The sequence below is a fragment of the Capricornis sumatraensis genome, chromosome 20 (assembly GCF_032405125.1).
Source record: "Capricornis sumatraensis isolate serow.1 chromosome 20, serow.2, whole genome shotgun sequence".
Classification (NCBI taxonomy): Eukaryota; Metazoa; Chordata; class Mammalia; order Artiodactyla; family Bovidae; genus Capricornis; species Capricornis sumatraensis.
The window spans coordinates 20456012-20477703 of NC_091088.1; the positions used below are offsets into that span (position 1 = coordinate 20456012).

The 21692-nt window shown below is 53.1% G+C and overlaps 1 protein-coding gene across 1 annotated transcript in view; it reads right to left on the reverse strand.

Moving 5' to 3' along the window:
* Positions 1 to 21692, reverse strand: part of FANCA (FA complementation group A) — a 36935-nt gene that overhangs the window by 2604 nt on the left and 12639 nt on the right. Inside the window, exons 13-37 of the mRNA XM_068992980.1 lie at positions 21130 to 21232; positions 20937 to 21070; positions 19148 to 19258; positions 18287 to 18382; positions 18150 to 18209; positions 17325 to 17413; positions 16735 to 16795; positions 16597 to 16646; positions 13508 to 13584; positions 12271 to 12384; positions 11281 to 11417; positions 10932 to 11002; positions 10544 to 10640; positions 10274 to 10461; positions 9196 to 9289; positions 8209 to 8385; positions 7688 to 7761; positions 6356 to 6484; positions 4047 to 4131; positions 3007 to 3170; positions 2462 to 2567; positions 1726 to 1782; positions 1502 to 1606; positions 773 to 885; positions 46 to 184 (exon numbers count right to left, since the gene is read on the reverse strand). Coding sequence (XP_068849081.1) covers positions 46 to 184; positions 773 to 885; positions 1502 to 1606; positions 1726 to 1782; positions 2462 to 2567; positions 3007 to 3170; positions 4047 to 4131; positions 6356 to 6484; positions 7688 to 7761; positions 8209 to 8385; positions 9196 to 9289; positions 10274 to 10461; positions 10544 to 10640; positions 10932 to 11002; positions 11281 to 11417; positions 12271 to 12384; positions 13508 to 13584; positions 16597 to 16646; positions 16735 to 16795; positions 17325 to 17413; positions 18150 to 18209; positions 18287 to 18382; positions 19148 to 19258; positions 20937 to 21070; positions 21130 to 21232 — 2631 coding nt within the window. The remainder of the gene's footprint in view (positions 1 to 45; positions 185 to 772; positions 886 to 1501; positions 1607 to 1725; positions 1783 to 2461; positions 2568 to 3006; positions 3171 to 4046; positions 4132 to 6355; positions 6485 to 7687; positions 7762 to 8208; positions 8386 to 9195; positions 9290 to 10273; positions 10462 to 10543; positions 10641 to 10931; positions 11003 to 11280; positions 11418 to 12270; positions 12385 to 13507; positions 13585 to 16596; positions 16647 to 16734; positions 16796 to 17324; positions 17414 to 18149; positions 18210 to 18286; positions 18383 to 19147; positions 19259 to 20936; positions 21071 to 21129; positions 21233 to 21692) is intronic.

The window sequence follows — 21692 nt, forward strand, 5'->3', positions numbered from 1 at the left end:
ACCCTGAGAGAACGTGAGCTTGCAGGAAGAGGGTGTCATCCTTGCCTCCTCTCCTTGGCCATCCAGCTTCCCCAGCTCCTGCCTGAAGCTCTCCTTCCTGGCCCGTTGAATTGCAAAGTGCAGGGCAGCCGCGCCGAGCCAGGACGGGCCAGGTGCGGGGGGTGGTATGATGGGGGAGGACATGCTGCGCAGACAAGAGGAGTGTATCACCACAGGAACCCCTGCCCCCAACCTGGCTCTGCACAGACTGGCCCTGTGCCCTGGACACAGGAAGCGGTGCAGCTTGCAGGGGGTCTCAGCTTTGTCAGGAGGGTGTGGAACACAGGGTTGCCTGGAGCCCTTCCCCTGACCCCTAGACCCCAGAATCTGCACTGGCCTCCCACACAACCCCTGCCCCAATTGCACTGTGATGTTCAAGGTCCTTCAGCAGGTTAAAACGGCCAAAAGCGAAAAACAGAATACAGTGCAATGATTTAAGAAACTTTCCTGCTCTCTATACGATTAGAGTCAGTGGGCAGACTGGCTTTCCTTGTTTTCTGAGGTTTCCAGCATCCCTAACTCGGGGGGTGCCTGAGGGATGGAAATGGTCACAGAGGAAAATGTAAGGAGGCTGGAGAGGGCCAGCGATCCTCTCTGTGACCTCTAGGAGGGCACCCGCTGGGAAGTAAAAGGAGACGGGCAGGTGAACCCTGCACCTTGCAGAGCCTGTCCAGAGGCCTCTCCAGCTCCCGAGATGCTGGGCAGGTCAACGAGAGCGTGTGCCCATACTCACCTCTCAGCGAAGAGGTGGGCCTCCTGCAGCTTCCGCAGCTCTGCAGGCAGCGGGCTCTGGGACCACCTCCTCCACCGGCAGTGCAGCTCGGGCTCCAGGCTTGACCACCACAGCTCATGGGAGAGAATGGGCACCAACAGTCATTCACCACCAGCAGGACGCTTTGCAGACCTCAGTGACCCCGACCATCTGGGCAGGACACATCCACCTGCTGGCTGACACCCAACCCCCTGAGCCTGGGTCTGCTCATCTAGTGCTTCCTAACTACAAGGACAGTGTCTCATCTACGGCCCAACACAACTCATCCTCAGAGGACACACGGTTGCCCAGGGAGCTCGGCGGCGGACGTGCTGCTCTGAAAGAATGGGGCTGTGTCCTCCCTCCTGACAAAAGGGGAAGGGGTGAGAAAGCCCACAGGGGAGCCCCAACTGAGGAACTTCGGAAGGCCATGCAGAGGCCGGGCTGCAGGGGCCGAGCCGGCAGCTCCAGCCCAGAGCACACATTGTGAATGACTTCTGCTGCTGGCTTTGGTGCGGAGGGACTCCTGTGACCCAGTCCTCCCTCTCCAGTTCTCTCCCTACTGCTCCCAGGGCATCTGCTCCTGACTTAACACCCACTGCGCCTGGGATCACACAGCCAGGAAGCCCTAGACGTGCAACCCCCAGCCACACTGACCCTCACGGTACCCCACCAGGCCCGGGAGCTCCCCTGAGAAGATGGCAGGCCTACCAGAGCAGAGGTGAGCAGCAGGGGGCACTGGGTCTGGCAGGCGGTCAGGGCCAAGTCGGCTGCCAGGGATGGGTCTCTGCTTCGTGCACAGGTGTTGAGGAGCCCCTGGGGAGGAGATGCCCACCACTGGGTTTGCACATGGACCCTGGGAGCCACTGCATACGCAAGGGCCAGGCCAGAGGTCTGAGTAGTGACACGGGAGGGGTGGAGGGAACTGGAATTACCCTGAAGAAGTGGGTGGTGATGTCGTGGGTGAGAGCACCATCATGGGAGAAGTTTCTCTGCAAGATAGTAGAGGCCAGTGAGGAGGGAGGGCGGTGGACAGAGGTGGGCAGCCGTGTGCTGTCCCTCCTCCCCCGCACCTGGCTGCTTTCACAGGCCGTTCTCAGAGCTTGAGGGGGAACAGCCTCCAGAACGAACTTGAACAGAAAATCTCACCTCATTTCTGCTGCTCCCCAGTTACCCTATAAGCTCCACACACATGACCAGAACCTCAGATCAACCTCCAGCCACATGGTGCATTTTTACAAGGCCTCCTGTGGTGGGCACAGCACCTCCCTGTCCCTGACTGTGCACAAGTAAGGGAGGGCACCCTTTGGAGCCTGAAGAGCCAGGTGTAGGCTCTGTCTGGCTTTTGTGCCCAGAGGTGAAGCAGGCAGGTCAGTCAGCACTTCTGGGGCCCAAACTGCTAAACTGGGGAAGGTTCTATGAAGGAGTCATGTTCCGGAGAAGGCACTGGCCCCAGTCTCTGGCCTTGCCGCCTGTGTCCAACAGAGTGAAGGACTCCCTGTGTCTCCAAGTGCCACGGCCTAGCCTCAGTGACGCCCTGCAGGTGGGACCCATACCAAGGCCACTGGCTCCATGTGACCACAGATGCACTCCTGAACTTTCCCCAGAACCAGCCCGCGGTGCCCACATGGCCCCCAGCCCCGCACCTGACCTTATTCACTCCACACCTACCAACTCTGAGTTGACCAAGTGGAAGAAATCAGCGCAGCTGGGGGCGGTCGGCTGCTCCGCACAGGGGCTGCTGACTAGCATGGAGGGGGGCAGGCCGAGGAGGGTGCTGGGAGGACAGAGGTGTGGACAGTGACCCCCGAGAGCAATGCTTGGAGCGGCAGCCACCCTCCCAGCTTGCTGGGAACTGGCCCGAGTCTGCGGCCCATCCATCCCAGGAGGGCCTGGGCTCCTGTGCTGCTGGGCCCATAGACACCACTGTGCTTCCCCAAAGCAGCCATGCAGCTTCATGATGACCCAGGGTGGGAGCAGTGTGTGAACCAACCAGCTCACTAGCCTGGGAAGGATGTCAATTCACAGCTCAGTTGTGATGAAGCTGCTGTGAGGACCCCTGAGCCCACATTCGATGTGAGGCCTTTGAACTGAAGGGATCCTGGGCCCAGACCCTGCTCTCCAGGGGACTCCCGGGGAGAGGCCACCCTAGAGACCCACAACTAGAGGGAACAGAAGCCGAAGTCGGGAGAGACCCTGGGACGCAACCGTGTTACCGTTTGCAGGTGAGCAGCTCCTGCTGTCTCTGGAGGCGGCTGGCCACATCCCACCCATGAGTCAGGGCCTGGAGGCGTCTGCGGAAAACTCCGAAGAGAAAGTGTCCGTGGGGAGCAGCGTGGCCGAGGGGCGCAGGGCCCTGCTGCAGGTCAGCAGCCATCTCCTGGAGACGGCACCAGATGAAGAGCACCCGGTCTCCTCATCGCCCTGTCACATGCGACCTCTAAACCCATGACTCCTTCTGCGGCCACCCTCCCAGGAACTCTTTTCCACTTCCCACTACGATGGATGCAGAGGACATGCGTCCCTTTTGTGTGGAGTGTTAGGATATCCCTTTCATCCTCCACATTTTCTAAATTCAGGCACTTTTAAAGAGAGAGAGCGGGAATTCCAGATCCCATAAGACAGCTGCATGGCCACGTACACAGTTACAGACCCCCAGCGCACAGCTGTAGAGAAGGAAGGACAGGCCTGTTCTGCCTTCTGACCCCAGAGCCCACTGGGGCTGGGCAGCAGCATGCTGACAGAAAGGCACTTTTCACTCCAGGATGAGAACCTGCAGGGCCTCTGCACCCTTCTCAGTGTTCCTGCCTCAGTGACAAGTGACCTGGGAAACAGAAGAGGCTTCAGCCTCTGGTCTTTGCAAACTCTCGATACTCAGCCAAGTGGAGGGTTATTTATATCAATTCTCAAGAGTCTGACCTCCTAGCGCAGCACCCAGAGTTAAAGAGCAGAGAATGGGAGTAGCAACCAAGTTACTACTGAAGTCCACATTTTTACTTCCTGTTTTCAAATCTTAAATGTCCTAAAGCCTGGAGATGCTTCCTGTATTTCACCTTTCATTTTTGTGTTCCTTTGATGTTTATGGTGATATGAGTTCACAGAGCACGTGGCCTCTGGTCTGAGTGACCGTGTCTGTAACTCAGGCTTTCATTCTGCTTAGAACAGACATCTGGACTCATTGGATACTCAATAAATATCTTGATAGCACATGGCTTCGATGCAGTGGACACACTGAGTTTTGCATTTTCTAACTAACCTGCAATCTGGAAAAAATGTCCCGATTTCCTTTGCAGCCACCAAGAACCAAATCAGAATTCTCTGAGTGATGATAACTCCTCGAACTGAAATAAAAACAGTGAAAGCCTCTTTAGTGTCTCCTATCTATGCTGGGCTACCTCTTCTTCTGCCTCCAGCATGGCCTGTGGTCACAGGGCCAGGGAGTACCCAGGCACCACAGGGCACACATGGTGCCCCAGCAACAGCACAAAGCCAGCAACCAGCTCTGGCAGCATATCAAAATGATTACACAACCAACTGGGATTTATTCTAAGAATGCAAGGTTGGCTCAATATGCAAAAATCAATTAATGCAATTAACATGAGTAGAATAGAAAACCAAAACCCACACAGATAAAACATTAAGTTCAACACCATCTCATGACTAAAAAAACAAACTAGGAGTAAAAGGGACCTTCCTCAACCTGGCAAAGGGCATTTATGAAGAACCCACAGTTCACATTGTACTCAATGATGACAGACTGAAAACTGTCCTCCCAGGACCAGGACCAGGACGAAGTGTCTGCTCCTACTGCCTCCAGTGAGCATTGCACTGTGAAGTTCTAGACAGGACAACTCAGCAAATAAATCAGCACATAAAAGTCATTCGGATTGGAAAGGAAAAAGTTTAACCATCTCTATTCACAGGTGACAAGACCTTATATATAGAAAAATCATAAAAAATTAACAATAAAAAGCCATCTGAGCAAATAAGTGAAATTAAAGCAATGCACATTTACAATGGTGCCAAAAAAAATAAAATACTGCAGAATAAATTTAATCAAGGAGATGCAAGACTTGCACACTGAAAACTATAAAACACTGTTGAAAAATATTAAAGATGACCTAAACAAATGGAAGGACCCAAACTGATACAGTGCAGTCATTATCAGAATCCCAGCTCGTTTTGTACAAATTGATAAGCTGATCCTAAAAATCCAGATGGAGCTGCAAGGGCTCCAGAACAATCTTGATAAAGGGCAAAGTTAGCAGACTCATGTCTTCCAATTTTACTTCCTTGTTTATTTTTTGGCCGCACCGTGCAGCTTGTGGGACCATAGTTACCCAAGGACTGAACCCGGGCCCTTAGCAGTAAAAGCATGGAGTCCTAACCACTGGACTGCCAGAGAATTCCCACATTTTCCAATTTTAAAACTTATTACAAAGCTATAGTAATCAAAATGGTGTGGTCATGGCACAGGGACAGAGGTAAAGATAAGTAGAACAGAGTTGAGAGTCCAGAAGTAAACTCACACAGATGGTGAGTGGACTTTTGACAAGAGTAACAAGACCATTCAATGGAAAAGAACAGTCTTTTCAGCAAAAAGGGCAACTGGACATTCACATCCAAAAGAATGGGGCTGGATCTCTACCTCACATCTTACAAAAAATTTACTCAAGAGACTTCCCTGGTGGTTCAGTGGTTAAGAATCCACCTTGCAATGCAGGGGATGTGGGTTCCATGCCTGGTCAGGAAACTAAGACCCCTCATGCCGAGACGCAACTGAGCCTGTGGGCTGTAACTGGAAAGTCTGTGCACCTCAACTAAGACCTGATGCAGTCAAATAAATAAATTTAGGGGAAAAAATAACTCAAAATGGATCAAAGGCCCAAAAGCTAAAATTAAAAACAGATGAATACGGCTTCTTCAAAATGTAAAACTCATATGAATCAAAGTACTTTATCAAGGGAGTGAACCAATGACTTTAAGGGATGGGAGAAAGCATCTGTGATTCACGTATCTCAAGGGAGCTGGCATCTGGACTATATAAAGAACCCTTAAGACTCAATAAGCAAATAGCCCAATTGTAAATAGGCAAAGGATCTGATCAGACATCTGTCCAAAAAAGATAAATAAATGGTCAACACTGTGAGCCATCAGGGAAAAGCAAATCAAAACCATAACAAGATAACACCACACACCACCTGGACACAGCATATGTCCTCAACCAGGAGGATGATGAGACTGAACAGGCCGTGTCAGACACCCATGGCCTGCACGGCCCAGACGGGACTGGGAAGGCCTGCCTGTCGTGGCAGCCAGTCCACACCGGTACTTCCTGCACCATGGGTGGCGACACTGGCGCCCACCACCTACTAGGCCTTTTATTCTCACATTTGCTGACCAGGTGACGCACAGAGAGAAAGATGATACCAGAAGCTTGCCTTCATTGCGAAGATTCAGACTTGTTATCAGATATGTCCAAATGTGTGGACCGAGAGAAATAAAAACATTCTTAGAGCTACCAAAATCAAAACACACATGCCTCTGGGCACCAACGTTCCTAACCTTTGGCAGAAGTCCATGAGCACATCGACCAGGGTGGTACAAGCGGCTTCCAGGTCTCCATCGCAGCCACCGGCGGCAGAGGGCATGGGGAGGAAGTGCTGGTGGATGGCCCACTGCTGGAAGTCCTGCCTACAATGCAAACGCCAGGGTCTGTGCCTAGGGAGGCCGCCTCAGCTGGAGGGGTGGGGGACTGCAGGTGCACGGCTGCTGAGCAGGGGGCAGAGGGGGCGTCTGTACTGGCTGGGTCCAGCAGCAGAGCGCCCAGATGTGGACCAGGCTCCATAGTGCTAAGACCGCAGCACTGGCAGCCGCCAGTGCTGCAGTCTGCCCCCACAGGGAGACCAGAATCCAAGCAGGGCCTCGGCCACGACCACGAGAGGCAGGGGGCACTGCAGTGAGGAGCAAGGGAAGGAGGCCCCGACCTGAGGGAGAGCTAAGAAGGCGTACTCTGGATCTGCACGCCAGGACGCTGGAGAGGAGGGAGGCCCCGGGCTCATAAGCGCAGGAAGGAAGCGCTCAGGAAGCAAGCCGGGCACAAAGCTGATAGGTGGGAGTGCCCCACCAGCCCCTCCACCCCCACCCTCCGAGCTGCAGAAGGCATTGTCGTCACTCCCACTCCTGTTTGCCATCCTTCCTAAGTCTACTTGTTCCATCAGAATCTGACACCACGTCACAGCATCTCCACGTGTGGGAACGCCTCTGACCACACCACAGATGGCGGCCTGAGGACAGCTACCCCTGCTGCGAAGGCCCTCAGCACACACCTGAGCCCCAAACAGCACACCTTATGGCTCAGCCGTCTCGTTCACCGGCCCCGAACCCACAGGGGCTCCGGCACCCACAGGGGCTCAGACCCCAATTTGCTTACTCCTGTTGCCACGCCTCGAAGCCAGCAATTGATGAAGCCGTGCCCACCCTCCCCTGCCTTGGCTGACGCCAGCTGAGATCTTCGTGGCTCCCTGACCACGGCCCTCGGGGGTTCAGACTCCTTGCTCCTCACCTGCCAGCACCTGCTCCCACAGCCCTGCTGTATCTCCCTGCCTGCTTCCGGGCTGCACAGTCCCTCAGCAGGAGTGCCCACTCAGGGCCAACGGGGCAGAAGTGCAGGCAGGGAGCCCCATCTGTTTTGTTCACGCTATATCCCTAGCTCCCTGACCATTCTAGAAGTATCTGCCAAACCACAGGAGCTCAGGAAGTATTCCTTGAATAACAGAATGAATAAAATTATATTATACTATAACATAGACTTTATGTTAAGCTGAACGTTAAATTGAGGACATCATGACACAAAACAGTGTAACGTTTTAAAGGGCAGATCCTTTAAGCACTTACCTTTCTGTATCTGAAAGAGAATCAACTTCAGGCTGAATTTCTATTTCCAGTTGTAACCAGTCTCTATAAGTCAACTGAGAGAAAAAGCTCAAGTGACCACCATGCCAAGGATGGCCCACAGAAGCCACAGGGCAGGCTGTGACTGTGGCTCTCATGGCAGCTGGAGGTCTCCTGGGTCTCAGACCCTCTCATCCTCACGCCACTTCCCAGTGTTAGACAGGGAGCTTGGCATGAAGCCCCAAGAACCAGTAATTTAACCCTGAAAGTGAAGCTACCTGAAACTTTTCAAACTGGTCTTAAACTGCATCGTCCACACTGCTGCCTGGTCGTGGACAGATCGTGGCGTCTGCACAACTCATTTCAGCTCACCGAATTGGGCATATAACATGAAGCTTCCAGCAGTTGCACAGCACTCACCCTGTCTTTAAATTCTGGGGCAGCTCCACATGTCCATGGAGACCAACCTCAAAACCTCACACTGCGTGTAGCAGGTGTCCCAGGGAGGGGACTGCAGGACCTACCTGGAGCCCCTCCTGCTTCAGCAGTTCCTTCAGGGCTCTTTGCTTCCACAGGCAGAGGGCAGCTCTCCGCCAGTCCACGGAGGGCAGGCACAGGGGCCTCCAGGGTGGGCTGGCCAGGTCCTCCTGAGACGGGGGGTCTCGAGCTTCTGGGAACCATCTGAACATGATGAACTGGAACTGAAAAAACCCAGTGGCGTGTGTGCTGTGAGGCCGGCCACGCTCGGCTGGCAGTGGGGAGCCCCTGCTCCTCAGATGGCACTTCAAGGGGCAGCAGCTCTGACTGCACATCTGAGGCCGCTGTGTCCTGCAGCCGTGCTCAGCTGTCACCTGAGGCTCGCTGGCACTGGGGTGTGTGTGAGATGCTCCCGGGAGATGGACAAGCCACCTGTCTTTCCTTAGGAGACAGAAACCCCTGCCCTGTGCTTCCGGAGTCACAGGCAGCGCAAGGAGACCATGGCAGCTTGGGACTCCGCCTGACCTGCCCCCGTCCCACACTGTGAAACTGTGGTACCAGCCCCCAGGCTGCTCCTGACAAGGCAGCTCCTAGCAGGGCCCAGGAGTCCAACACAGAGCCTGGAACTGAGAAGCAGGCTTATCGCCGAGTGGACAGGCTCCCTGGAACTCTGCATGTGTCGCAACCCCGGCTCCCGCTGGAACGGACAGCCCTGCCACCCTTGACACAGAATCCCAACACGCAGTCTCCAGGGCTATCTTTAGAGGAAGTATAGGGCGCCTCTTTACCTGGGAAGACACTTCTTATGACTACTCTTATGAGCCAATTTTATAAACTGGAGGGACATCTGTGGTTCACCTTACACCCCCTCCTCTTAACTCAGCCAGAAAGAAAAGGCAGAAGGCGGTGGCTCCCAGGAGATAGCCTGCCACAGACCAAAGTGGTGCTGAGCATGAGATGGAGGCCACACAGCCTCGGGCCAGAGACCCATAGAAAACAGGAACTCGGCTGAGAAAGGAACCCAGAAGACTCACCTTTTTTATAAGGCCAGGAGACAGACAGCTGTGCAGAAGCTCATGTGACTGGGAAAACTTACACAAGGAATAAGAAATTGCTGCTGTAGAAAATCTGAGAATAGAAAACGGAAATTATAACACAGAAACGGGATGCACACAAAATACAGGGGGGAAGTCAGCATGAGTCACACAAAGTGAACCAAGGGCATCCCAGCACCCCCACCCCACCCCCTAGTAACGCATCTTGGAAAATGTAAACACACAAGCACTCCACGTAAGAGCTTGCTTCCCCAGCGTGTCGGGGAGGGCGTGCCCCGTGGGGTTCATGGGCATGACCCACACATTGTTTGCTGTTCCTGCCTATAAGGACCTCCAAGCCAGGGAGAAGTGGGTCCAGTAGCAGCCTCGGCTCTGCCCACCCATGGTGGCTGTGACAAGTCGGGCAGAGGCTGGCAGGGAGTCTGGGTGGTGAGGACAGGGCCTGACTCCCGGGGGCCTCATCACTGAGAGCTGCTCCTGAGCTTGGCTCTCCCTGTCTGCTGATGTCAGCTTAGTCCACAAGCCAGGACCCTGGCCCTGCCAACATCCCTCCCTGCCAGAGTCTCTGGCTTCTGTCCTGACTTCAGTCTGTTCACCTCAGCAGCTGCAGAAAGCCCCAGGTCTCTGCCATGGGTGGCCGCTCTCACCCCAGCCATCTCTCACACCTGCCAAGCCTGGTGCCGGGCTCCCTGCAACTGCTGGGTCCTGGGAGAGGTTCTGGTGCTTTGTGTATAGTGACAGGACAGCCATGTGTGCAGAGGAGTGCCCCAGAGAAAGCTGCTTGCCACAGGGAGACCCCAGAACTGAACCTGAGGGACAGGTCCACCCAGCTGCTGGTCACCCAGCCTAGAGAAGGACACCTGCAGCCCAGAGCCAGGGTCTCCAAAGGCAGGGAGCAAGGCAGGATGACTTCACTGTCCTAACCAGAGATACTAGCATGCGCCCAGATACATCCAGACAGGGTTCCTTCCGGGAGGCGTGGACCAGCACAGTACGAGCACGTGTGTCTGTGCTGTGCTGTCTGAGGAACACGTTACTACTGACAAGGTGTACTTACTTCAGACACAGGGCCGAGGCCTGCTGGGCCACACAGGGCAGGAGGCTGTCGATGAACTCAGGGATGGGCAGGCCCCTGGCAGGGGCAGGAGGGCCCACGTGCACCTTGGGGAGCACAGACCTGGACTCACCCAGGTGAACAGCCAGCGCAGCCAAGCCCAGCACGTGTGAGGCACTCAGGCTTGGGCCCTAAGACAAGAGAGAAAAGGTGTTCGGTGCTGGGGGGCAGGGTGGGGGACCCACTCCCAGCTGGAGGGAATGGCAGCCCTACCTGGTGACGGAGCAGCTGGCAGAGCCTGGTGAGCACGGCTGGCAGGAACCTGTGTCCACACAGGGCCCTCACGAAGTGGGTGGCCCAGGGGCCCTGCCTACGGGGGCAAGCAACAGAGAACAGGGCAGTGGCACTCCCAGCCCTCCCAGAGCCCATGGATGAGCAGGCAGGCACCGCAGACCCAGGAAGAGCCAAGTTGCTCCCCAGACAACAGGCTCACTGCCTTGGCCACGTGCCTGTGGTACGGTACATCAGCCCCCAGCCCTCCCCGCCTTCCCCCAGTGCAGCAGGACATCGAGGGCAGCCCAAGACCGATGGCCTCTCATCAGGAGCACCAGGCTGCCCTCGGGACAGCTCCAACCACCTGCTGGGACCACCTGGCCTCTACCTGTCCGGTGGGGCGACACTGGAGGCTGCCATGAGGTTCTGACAAAAAGACGTCAGCAGGAGGTCCACCACCTGAGAGGAAAGGTCTCGTTTGAGTGTTTACACCCCGGACACACAGGATCAGAGATAAGCTCACGAGACTATGAAACAGGCTAGTGCCCAGAGAGAAGGCTGCCACTCCCAGGTCATAGGAACCCTCAGACCCTGGGAAGGTCCCCCAGGGTCATGATGGGATGTGTCAGTGGAGAATAGGGTTGGCAGACCTGCCCACACCTTCCTCACAAATGCAGAGTTTGCATGCAGACAATACCAAACCCTCAACTCGCTCACACACGGTCTCCCACACTCACCCTCTGCTCCCGCGGCTGCAGCTCAGGGGCCTGGATGCTGAGCTGCACCGGGGCCGCCTCGCCGCTGCTGACATCCTCGCTGAGGCCCAGGACAGAGTGGAGCCTCTCGGAGACCATGGCCACCTGAGCTGATAGCACTACGAGGGAGGGGCTGCCATAAGCAGGACCACAGGCTACAGGGGCAGTGTTAGGAAGGGCCATGCTGGCCACAAGGGGATGTCCTGGGCCCGCAGGGTGACCACAGCTGCAGCAGAGCTAACCACACAGGGCTGGGACTGTGAAAACCATGTGTCACTTCTGACCCTCAATTTTAACTCCTCACAGGCTTCCATGTTCTCTGCAGGTCAGATGTGAATGTACATACACTATATGCATTCACAATATACCTAATTTTTTTTTAATATTTCCAGGCTACATGGTTTATCTGCAAGTTTTTTCAAATTGTCATTTACCTCCAAAAAATTAAGTATATTACTGAAAATAATCTGCATATATTGAATGGACCTGTGCAGTTAAAAACATGGCTTATTTATATTAGTTTCTGCATTTAGCATAACAAAGTCTAAAACTACTGGAACTGAGCACTTTATTTTGTGGCCACCGCGTGCTCTGAACTGCAAGACTGGTTCTCCAGGTCCCCCAGAGACAGTCCAGGAGCAGAGACCCAGTGCTGAGGGCTGGAGGTGCTGGGCAGTGGAGGTCAGAAAGAAAACCACACCCAGCCCAGCACACAGCTTCCTCCTCTACATCACCTATCCCACCAGTGCCAAGGAGAGAAAGTTCACCTTCTGCCAAGGCTTTGGGACAGCCTGCATGTCAGAAACAAGGCTGCGTCCTCCACACCCACCAGGCCATGGTCAGGGCTCGTGACAGATGCTGAGCTCAGGGAACGCAATGACCACTGTGGCTCAGGGACTTGAGCACACGGGACATGCCTTCCCACCCACAAACACCCACTGTGGAGAGCCCTGCCTGCAGCCCCCTCCTCACCGTCATGCTGGGTGGGGTCCGTCATAGAGGCCCTGAGCTCCTGCAGGGCAGCCATGAGCAGGTCCAGTGGCTCCTCTGCACAGCTGGGCTCCACCTCCCCTCCCTGGGCTGCATCTGAGAGGCAGGGGGTGATTTTCACAATTGGGCTAGACGTCAAGACACGGAATTTTAGGAAAAAACCATGGTTCTATGCACATCATCGCTGCAAGTGTACCATGCACATATGTAATAAAAAAGACCATACGCTTGTGGAGGGAGGCAGGGCTGGGGGTATGAATTATGGACAGATGATGGTCAAACTGATGATGATGTTTCTCAAACTTCTAAGTAACATTGTGATACTGTTTTTTATCACAGGATGTTAAGATCAGATGTTAGAGGGAATTACCAGTCCTCAACATACATTTAAAAGGTTCTAGAAGCCCTTTTCCAAAAGCAGGACCAGGGATCAGGAAGAGAGGCAAGGCTGCTCTTGGTTGTGGACACAGCCCTCCAGCCCCTTGGCACCTCATCAGTGAGATATTCTGACACAGGGCCAAACAGGTGTGGGTCCCCTTGGCCATCAGAACCTGTGGCAGACTGTGTGAGGGTGTTCTGCCAGACAGAACCAGAGAATAGAGTTGCAGGCAGTCAGTCAGCCTAACTGGCTGGCAGGCAGCAGAGGCTTTGACCAGCAAACAGCAGCACCATCTCAACACTGACAGGCCAGGTCCTGTGCAGATGGCACCTTGCTTCTGGGAGGTGGGGTAGGGACAGTGTCCCTGGCTGCTCCAAGTCGGATGCACTCTTGGCCCAGGTCTACATCACTGTCCCCTAGAAACAGCAAGATCCCCACCAACATCACCAAGAGCTGAGGCAGACCCCCAGTAGGACACGGTGCAGAACCAGCACCATGACCTCAGCCTGGCTGGTCACCTGAATGTAAACTCGAATCAGATGGGCAACAGAAACCATGTTACAACCTCAGCAGGGCACACAAACATGACAGTCAAGTGGACTTGGTACCACGTCCTTTAGGAAATGTATGGCAGGTACTTCCCGGCTGAGACCTGAGAGGATTGACATCACAGGCAGCCCTCTGGGAGTCACAACCATCCAGGGGCTGAGCCAGTCAGTCTCTGAAGCCACAGTTCTGACCAGACAACAAGCATGACATGACCAGACCAGAGGGACTAGGGCTCCACCGACAACGTCTCGTGATTCAGGAAGTGGAGATGGGCACGAATGAGGACCACACCTTCTGGCTGCTTCTGTCCGGCAGTGGAGCAGGCTTGGCGGTAGGTGGAGTACAGGGCTGGGGGAATTTTATCCGCTCTGGGTCAGAAGGAAACAGTAAAATAGACCACTGCAATTTAAATTGATTCTCAAGGTTACAATTTCAGAAACTATCAGAAAACAAAAATATGCAATACAGTAAACTATACGACACATAAACAGATTATACAACACCACACCACATGACTCTACTGAATGATACATGCTACATAAACGCCTGCAATGGCTTTTGTTGGGTAGAGAGATTAGAAATGATTTTCACTTCTCTCAGTCAAGTTTTGGTAATTCCCAAATTTTAAAGGTGAACTTAATTACTTTTTATGAGAAATGCTAAGAGAAACACCCAGTTAATGCTTATGTCACTCAAAATATAAGTCCAGTGATGATGCCGGGCAGCTACAGGGCATGGACCCAGGTGGCACGCCCTCATGGCACAAGGACGAGTCCAAGGACAAGAGCCGCGGAGTCACCTTCAGAGGAGTGGAAGTCACAAGCGGCCCAATTATGAGACACATGGACAGCAGCATGGTCTGCAGGACACTCCCCCTCCACACACACTGTGCTGCAAACTGTGATGGCAAGACTCAAGCAGAAGACCAGAGAGAGACCTGCTGTGGTCTAGAGTATGAATGTGCACAGGGACTGGAGACCAGGAACTGAGGGGCACCGCCTTCTGCCCTGCGGTCAGTAAAGCCTTTAGCCCCAAATCAGAAACCAGTGCGATTAAAAAGAGCAAACTCAAGGAAACAGAGAAATCCACAGAAAAGAAACTGTGAGTCTTTGCTCTCATTAATATCTTCAGAGAGACAAGACACAGCACTGCAGCTATGAAACAAGAATGGATTGCTGGGGGCTTCTCTGGAGGCTCAGTGGTAAAGAATCTGCCTGTCAATGCAGGAGACAAGGGTTCGATCACTAGTCCAGGAAAGTCCCACATGCCATGGGACAGCCCGTGCATCCCAACTGGTGAGTGTGTGCCCTAGAGCCCCTGCTCCACAAGAGAAGCCACCACAGTGAGCATCCTGTGCACCACAACTAGAGTGGCCCCTGCCTGCTGCAACTAGAGAAAACCTCACACAGTGACAAAGACCCAGCACAGTCAAAAGTAAATTATATAAGAAAAGGAATGGACTGCTGTACAAAGAAATATCTGATGGCAGAAATGAAACACTCAGTAAAAGTATCTACAGATAAACTTTAAGAAATCTCCCAGAAAGGAGAGGGAAAACAAACTGAAACAGATATGCAAAATATGACAAAAGAGAAAAAAGTCAGAAGACACTTCAGGAAATATAACACCTAAAAAAGAGAAGTTCCAAGAAGGAAAAAGACACAGAGGAAACTTTCAATGATATGAACCAAGATAAAATAATCAGCATCTGGGACTGGCTTCAAAACCATCCAGAATACTCAGTGGGTAAATGAATTTGAAGGCTACAGACGAAACAAGATTGGTCATTTATTGATAACTATTAAATCTGGGTGATAGATTCTATTCTGCTTTTCTGTCTTAAATTTTTTGTAAAATTTAAAAAAAGGGTTTTAAATATCCAAGAAAATTCCTTAGTACTGAAGGATATGAACTTCCAGATTAAAAGCCCCACCATATGCCCAGCCCGGAAATGAAATCAGATCTACAGTGAAATGCACTGCTATAAAACTTCAGAACAAAGGGAACAAAGACACTACAAGCCTCCAGAAAGAACACAGATCCCATGCAAAGAGTCAGAAATTGTAAATTTCTAACATGTCAGCAGCAACACTGGAGATTAGAAGTCAAGGAAGTGATGCAAAAATTTGAGGGAAAATAATTTCCAACTCAGATTTCTATACCCAGCCAAACGACCTATCAAATGACGGGCTAAAAAAAAGTGTCAAAAAATTTACCTCCCATCCATCCTTTTGTGAGAAGCTTCAATAGGATGCTTTCCACCAACACAAAGGGGTAAACCAAGAAAGAGGAGGATCTTGATATAGAAAAGAGAAGCCAGCACAGGCCATGGCAGAGGACAGCACAAGGTGATGCTGAAGGGAGACACAAGGGTGACAGCTGCCTTAAAGGCATAAACAGCTAGTAAGTGAGAGTGGAGCAGGTTAGAAGGCCTTAGAAGAGATTTCCCTACACTATAACTGCTGGGATACTCAACGATTCTGAACAAGAGAACAGTCAGACATCCAGCTGAGTTCGCAGGGAAGCATATAAATATATACAAGGAAAACTAAGATAAAACAAAGATGATTATGAACTCCAGAGAAAACAAAAGGAACAACTCTGAACAGTGTCTGGATAGCCTTAAAGACAAGCATTAAATACTAAGGTTTTAAAAACTATTACAGGAAGGATAGCTATGTTTGTTGGTGCAGGACAGAAAACTAAAACAGAAAAAGTGGTTAAGCACAGAAATAAAATTATTAGGAGATTTGGGGCAAAATATAAAAAAATCAGGTAAGAGTTGAAAATGCTTGCTTCCAGAAAGAAAGTGAAGTGGCAGGATGGGTGGAGCATGGCTATCTGTCTTAAACTTCATAGAAATATCTGATTCTTAAGTCTTTTTTTTTTTTAATTTTGATATATAGTTGAATTACAACGTTGTGTTAATTTCTGCTGTACAGCAACATGACCCAGTTATATATATCTACATTCTTTTTCATATTCTTCTCTATTCTGATTTATCACAGGATGTTGAATAGCTACCTGTGCTATGCAGTAGGATCTTGCTATTTATCCATCCTATATGTAATAGTGTACATCTGCAGATCCCAAATTTCCAGTCCATGCCTCCCCTTCTACACCTTGCTCCCCTCCCAGAAACAAGTCTGTTCTCTATGTCTGTGAGCCTGTTTCTGTTTCATTTGTGCCATGTTTTAGATTCTACATACAAGGGACATCATATGGTATTTGTGAAGTTGTGATATTCAGAATCAAAGAAATTTTCTTTTTAACATTTTAAGTAACTAATTTTAAGGCAACTTTATAGATAAATCGAGCATATACGTGACACCACACAGGTCTCTGTGCTGCTAGCCCCCAGCCGCACTGGCCACACGTACCTCCTCAGGGACTCAATAAGGGCCTCGCGGGAATCAGGGGCTCTCGGGAGCTATGAGGAAAGACAGACTCTGTGAGATGCCGAGAGGAACCTCAGTCTCTGCCAACCCGGCCCCAGGGTCACAGGGACGTGTACTGACCACTCGTGGTGTGAGCAGCGCAGGAAGGAAGTGGGACAGGTAATAGGACCTCCGGAATATGCTGCAACAGAGAAGGGCAGGCTCAGGGGAGGCCCCTGGCAGAGGACCTGCAGCAGGGCAGTGACCATCCACATCTGGGGCCGTCCCTGAAGGTCAGCATCACGTGTTCAAGTCTTCTTTCTCACTGGTTTGGGAGCCCTTTGCACAAATAGAACTCTGTGCTGGTGACTACCTGTGCCTGGAGAGTCAGGGCATTTTGGAATCTGGGCTCATCCATGATCAGGAGGCTGACTGTGGGAGCTGGAGGCCATGCACATCCCTCAGGGGCAAAGCCTTAAGAAAGCTACCCCACACTGGGAGCAGCCAGAATTTATACTTTGGGGTCACAGCAAATTCTACAAAATTTTGCTATTCAACTCCCTGCACTGGCCTCACACGGTCACAGCTGAAGCATGAACAAGAAAAATCATTGTGGCTTAAGGGAGGGCCTGTTCTGATCCCTCTGAACAGCTTTCCTAAAGGTCCCACCCATCATGGCCACAGACCTTTGCTGGGGCCTGCCCAATAGCCCTCCCAGTGTGTGACCCTACCTGGCCTCTAGGATGGCGACGGGAACCTTCCCTGTGTGTTCAAACACCGTGAGTGCCTTCTCGACATCCTGGGATGCTTGGCTCTGGGGCTGGACAGAAATGAACAGAAGACTTAAAGAAAAGGCAGGAGCAGAGCAGGGCCATGGTTTTGTGGTCAGGTGAGAGGCACGAGAGAGCAGGGCACGTGGCCGAGCCCCTGTGCCAGCAAACTGCTAGGAGGGATCAACTGCTGCCCCCAGCCTCAGTGAGCTCACCATGTGTGAGAACTGTCCTGCCAGCCCCCATGGGTCTGTCCCTCCACCCTCTTTCTGCTAGCAACAAAGATCCCAATGCAAAATTTTCAGGTGGGAAGATGCAGAGACCTGATTTTTGACATTTAAAAACATTTATGAAATGGCAACTTGTAAACAACAATAAATCTTAAATGGAAAACTGCTTTACATATTTTAAAGCTTTAATCTGACAGTCCAGCAGAACCTCCAAAAGTTCTTCATAGACTCACAACTTTGAGGTCAGAGTATCTTAGGAAAGCACACACAGCCCATATCCCCACCTGACATGTGTCTACACAAACAGTTAACACTTTTTTCTAGAATTCCAAGAAAAGCAGAACCCTGCCCTTCCCCAGCTGATTTACAGACCACTTTATCCATGAAACCACGTGAAGGGGACCCCAAGAAGAAACGTTACTGACCGTGGGGCCCCTGCTGCTGCTGTGGACAGACACCAGAGGACGGCTCTCCTGGCCGCCACACGTGCAGGTGCCCCGACGGCAGAGGCGCAGAGTCCAGGAAGGAGGCCACGCAACGAGCATGGGCACATTACCTGAGTGACATCTCCAGCAGAAGACAGGTCCTCATAGAGCCCCATGTTTTCTATAGAAACCTGCAGAGAGGTGGGTGTCGGTGAGGAACCCCAGGGGCACTGGGCTCCACGGACAGAGAGGAGGAGCTGGGACTCACTTTGAGGTCGGCCAGGCGCGTCTTGGCCAGCGCCACATAATCGGTGAGGAGGGTGCGATACTTGCCGGGGACCAGGGGTGGGTGGAGAATGTGTACCTGTGGGCAGAGGGTGGGGGCGTCCATCAGCTCCTTAGCTGCCCCGACTTTCTGGGGCAGTCACTCACACTGACCACAGAAGAGTCCCAGGATCAGCCACAGACCACAGAGGACATGGGGCAGACAGGGCCCTGGGCCAGCCGAGGGCAGGAAGGGTTCTGTCACAGAGCTGGCTCCCAGGCCCCACATGGGAGGGAGGCAGTGAGGGGCCGGGGGACAGGACTCAGGAGGGCCTGTGCTCACTCCCTCTATGTGCGTTACCTCATGTGTACTCTTTAAAATGAAATACACATTTCTTAATTAAATAGGATGATGATGTTCATTTTCCAAGTGTCTTACCCATGAAAGCGAGTGCTGGGGATAGTCATCCTATCACAAAAGCAAGTGCACAGCAGGATGCTTTTGGTGACAACATGAACTGAGCACCCAGTCTTACACCCCAGTAATAACAGTCATGGCCTCGGGGGCGTATTCCCCCAGCTTCTTTGTCAGTATACAGATCATTTTGAACACCAAGCACAGGGCCCAGGACGCTTGCCTGCCTCACTGTCTGTGGTGTGTGGGCATGCAGACAGTCCTGCTCAAGTATCAGCTCCCAGGACCACACACGCTGGTTTCTGGGCATTTACCAGAAGAAACCTGCCTCCGTCGGGTACACCCTGACACCCCAGGGTAGCATCCCCATCTTGTGACTGTTCCCTGCTGCAGTGTCCTGGGGGAACCCCAGGACCGGGGACTGAGCAGAAGGTCCTGCTGGCCTCTCACCTGCAGGTACCGGGGGACCTCGAAGGGTACAAGGTCGGACAGGAACTTGAAGAGGAAGACCAGCGCCTTCTTGCTGCAGCTGTGGATGCCCCTAGCGCTGCCGAAAGTAGCCTGGGGAGGAGCCCGGGAATGAGGTGGGGGCGACAGGAGGACCTGCCATGCAGTGGCCATGGCTACGTCCCGGCCTCAGCAACAGCAGGAAGAGGGAAGCAAAGTCATTTTAGCTTGTTTGTCTCCAGGATGCCATGACTGTGCCCTAGCTAAACAGACGGACTGAGAATTTAAAAAGTAAAAAATACAGTCCCGTAGGACTTCCCTGGTGGCCCAGTGGTTAAGAATTTGCCTGCAAATACAGGGGACATGGGTTCCATCCCTGGTTCAGGAAGATTCCACATACGGAGGAGCAAGTAAGTCCATGCACCACAACTACTGAGCCCCCACTCAGAGCCCATGCTCCACAACACAAGCCACTGCAATGAGAAGCCTGGGCTGACTCTGCCCAGGCCGCGTGGCCTCCCACCTCTTCACAAGTGCAGTCTGGCAGGACGGCGAAAACCAACACGGCTGCTCCTGTGCACACTGGGCTGCTCTGTGGTGGTTCTCACGTCCATGGGGATGGGGGGCGGTGCCCTTCTCTCTGCTCTGCTTCCCACCAGGTGCAGGTGTTTGTTCTACTCTCACAACTAGAGAGTAGCCCCAGCTTGCTGCAACTAGGGCTTGCTGCAACCTGTGCAGCAAGGAAGACTCAGTGCAGCCAAAAATAAATAAAAAAATTTTTAAATTTATAAAGAATACATTCCGGTAGAAAATGGTAAATACGGTGCCTTCCTATGAACCTTAGAGACAGGATTTGTCAAATGCCCATGAGAGCCCTGTCCTCGAAGACACACTCATTCCACTCTAACCGCATGCTCAGCTGAGTGGACGACAGCCCTGCAGGGGAGGTAGCCATAGCAGGTGGGCCTTCGGCGAAGCCCCAGGTCACAGCAGGAAAGTGAAGCAGACTCTTAGAGAACTGGGGGCGCCTAGGGGCGCCTGGGGGAGGGAGGTTCTGAAGGGTCGGCCCTGAGCAGTCTGGATGAGCCAGCAAAGAGCAGCACCCACCCCACGTGAGGCCCGCCCGCCCGCCATATTGCAAGGCCTGCGGCAGCTCCTCCTCCAAATCACAACCCTAGTTCTTCTGAAAAAGGCTGGTCAGACAGACAGCAGACATACAGTCACCAGAGTGAGCATGCAGGACACAGTCGACACCACTGGGGCTGCCATCAGAGCACTGCGTGGGCCCCAGGTGGATCCTCAGTGCCAGGATAGTGGACACAGCTGGGGAGCCACAAGCAGGAGCCCCTGGTCCGCTGTGTGGAGCTGGAGGACGCACGGGGCAGGAGGGAGCTTCATTCAGTGAAAAAACGAACCACGCCCACCAACCCGACAGGCAAGCCGGGCACAGAGGCAACAACTCTGCCACCCAAGCTTCTACGAAGAATAGGCCTTGTAATCCCAGGTCCACACGCACCCAGATGGGCTCAGCAGTCTGGGAGGAGCAGCAAACACCAGCACCTGGTGGGAAGTAGAGCAGAGGGACGGGCACCCCCCACCCCATCCCCATGGACGTGAGAACCACCACAGAGCAGCCCAGTGTGCACAAAAGGAGCCGTGTTGGTTTTCGCCGTCCTACCAGACTGCACTCATAAGGAGGTGGGAAACCATGCAGTCTCAGCAGAGTCAACCACAGCTGCAAGCGTGGGCCATGCTGGAGCCCGGGGGCCGGGCAGGAGTGCAGGCAGCTCACCTGAAACCAGGTAGCGTAGGACGGGAAGACAGCTGGGCCCTCTAGCGCAGCCTGCCGCACGACTAGGAACGCCAAGACCATGCTGTCCAAGTCCCAGCTCTCGAACGCACGTGTCAGCAGACGGGTCACCCAACCTAGGTAAGAACACCAGTACGGCTGTGGACGAGCCAGGGGTGTGGGCAGGACCGTCCGCCTGCCCCACACCGATCCCCAAGCATAGGCGGCAGCCCACACGCAGCCTGGCAGTGGGTACGAGGGCAGACGGCAGCGGGCAGACAGCTGAGCAGGGTGGGGTGCTGGGAGACACCACAGCCACAGCTGTCCCCAGCTGGATGATCACCTGCTGAGCAGGCGTGAAGGGCTTCGTTTTCACTTAGCTGGATACAGTAATTCCATGACAGGCTCACCCACAGACACTGGTCCATAAATCACACACACACACACACACACACTGAGAACAGAACACAGCTCCCTCCCTACGCGCCAACACACACACACCCGGAAAAGGACACAATTCCCGCCCGACGCACCATTAACCAGCTGCTGTGCATCCGGGAGGCAGATGACCAGCGTGGACACACAGGACAGCACGTGCCTCCAGTTTACCTCCTGCGTCTCCAGAACGTCTTGTAAGTGGCCCACCAGCTCCTCTGGGCTCAGGATCACAAAGAGCTGGAGGCAGAGAGTCAAAGCTGGACCTTCACCTCTCCCACTCTATGTCAGACACAACCTGGACTCAAAACACCTGCTCATGCT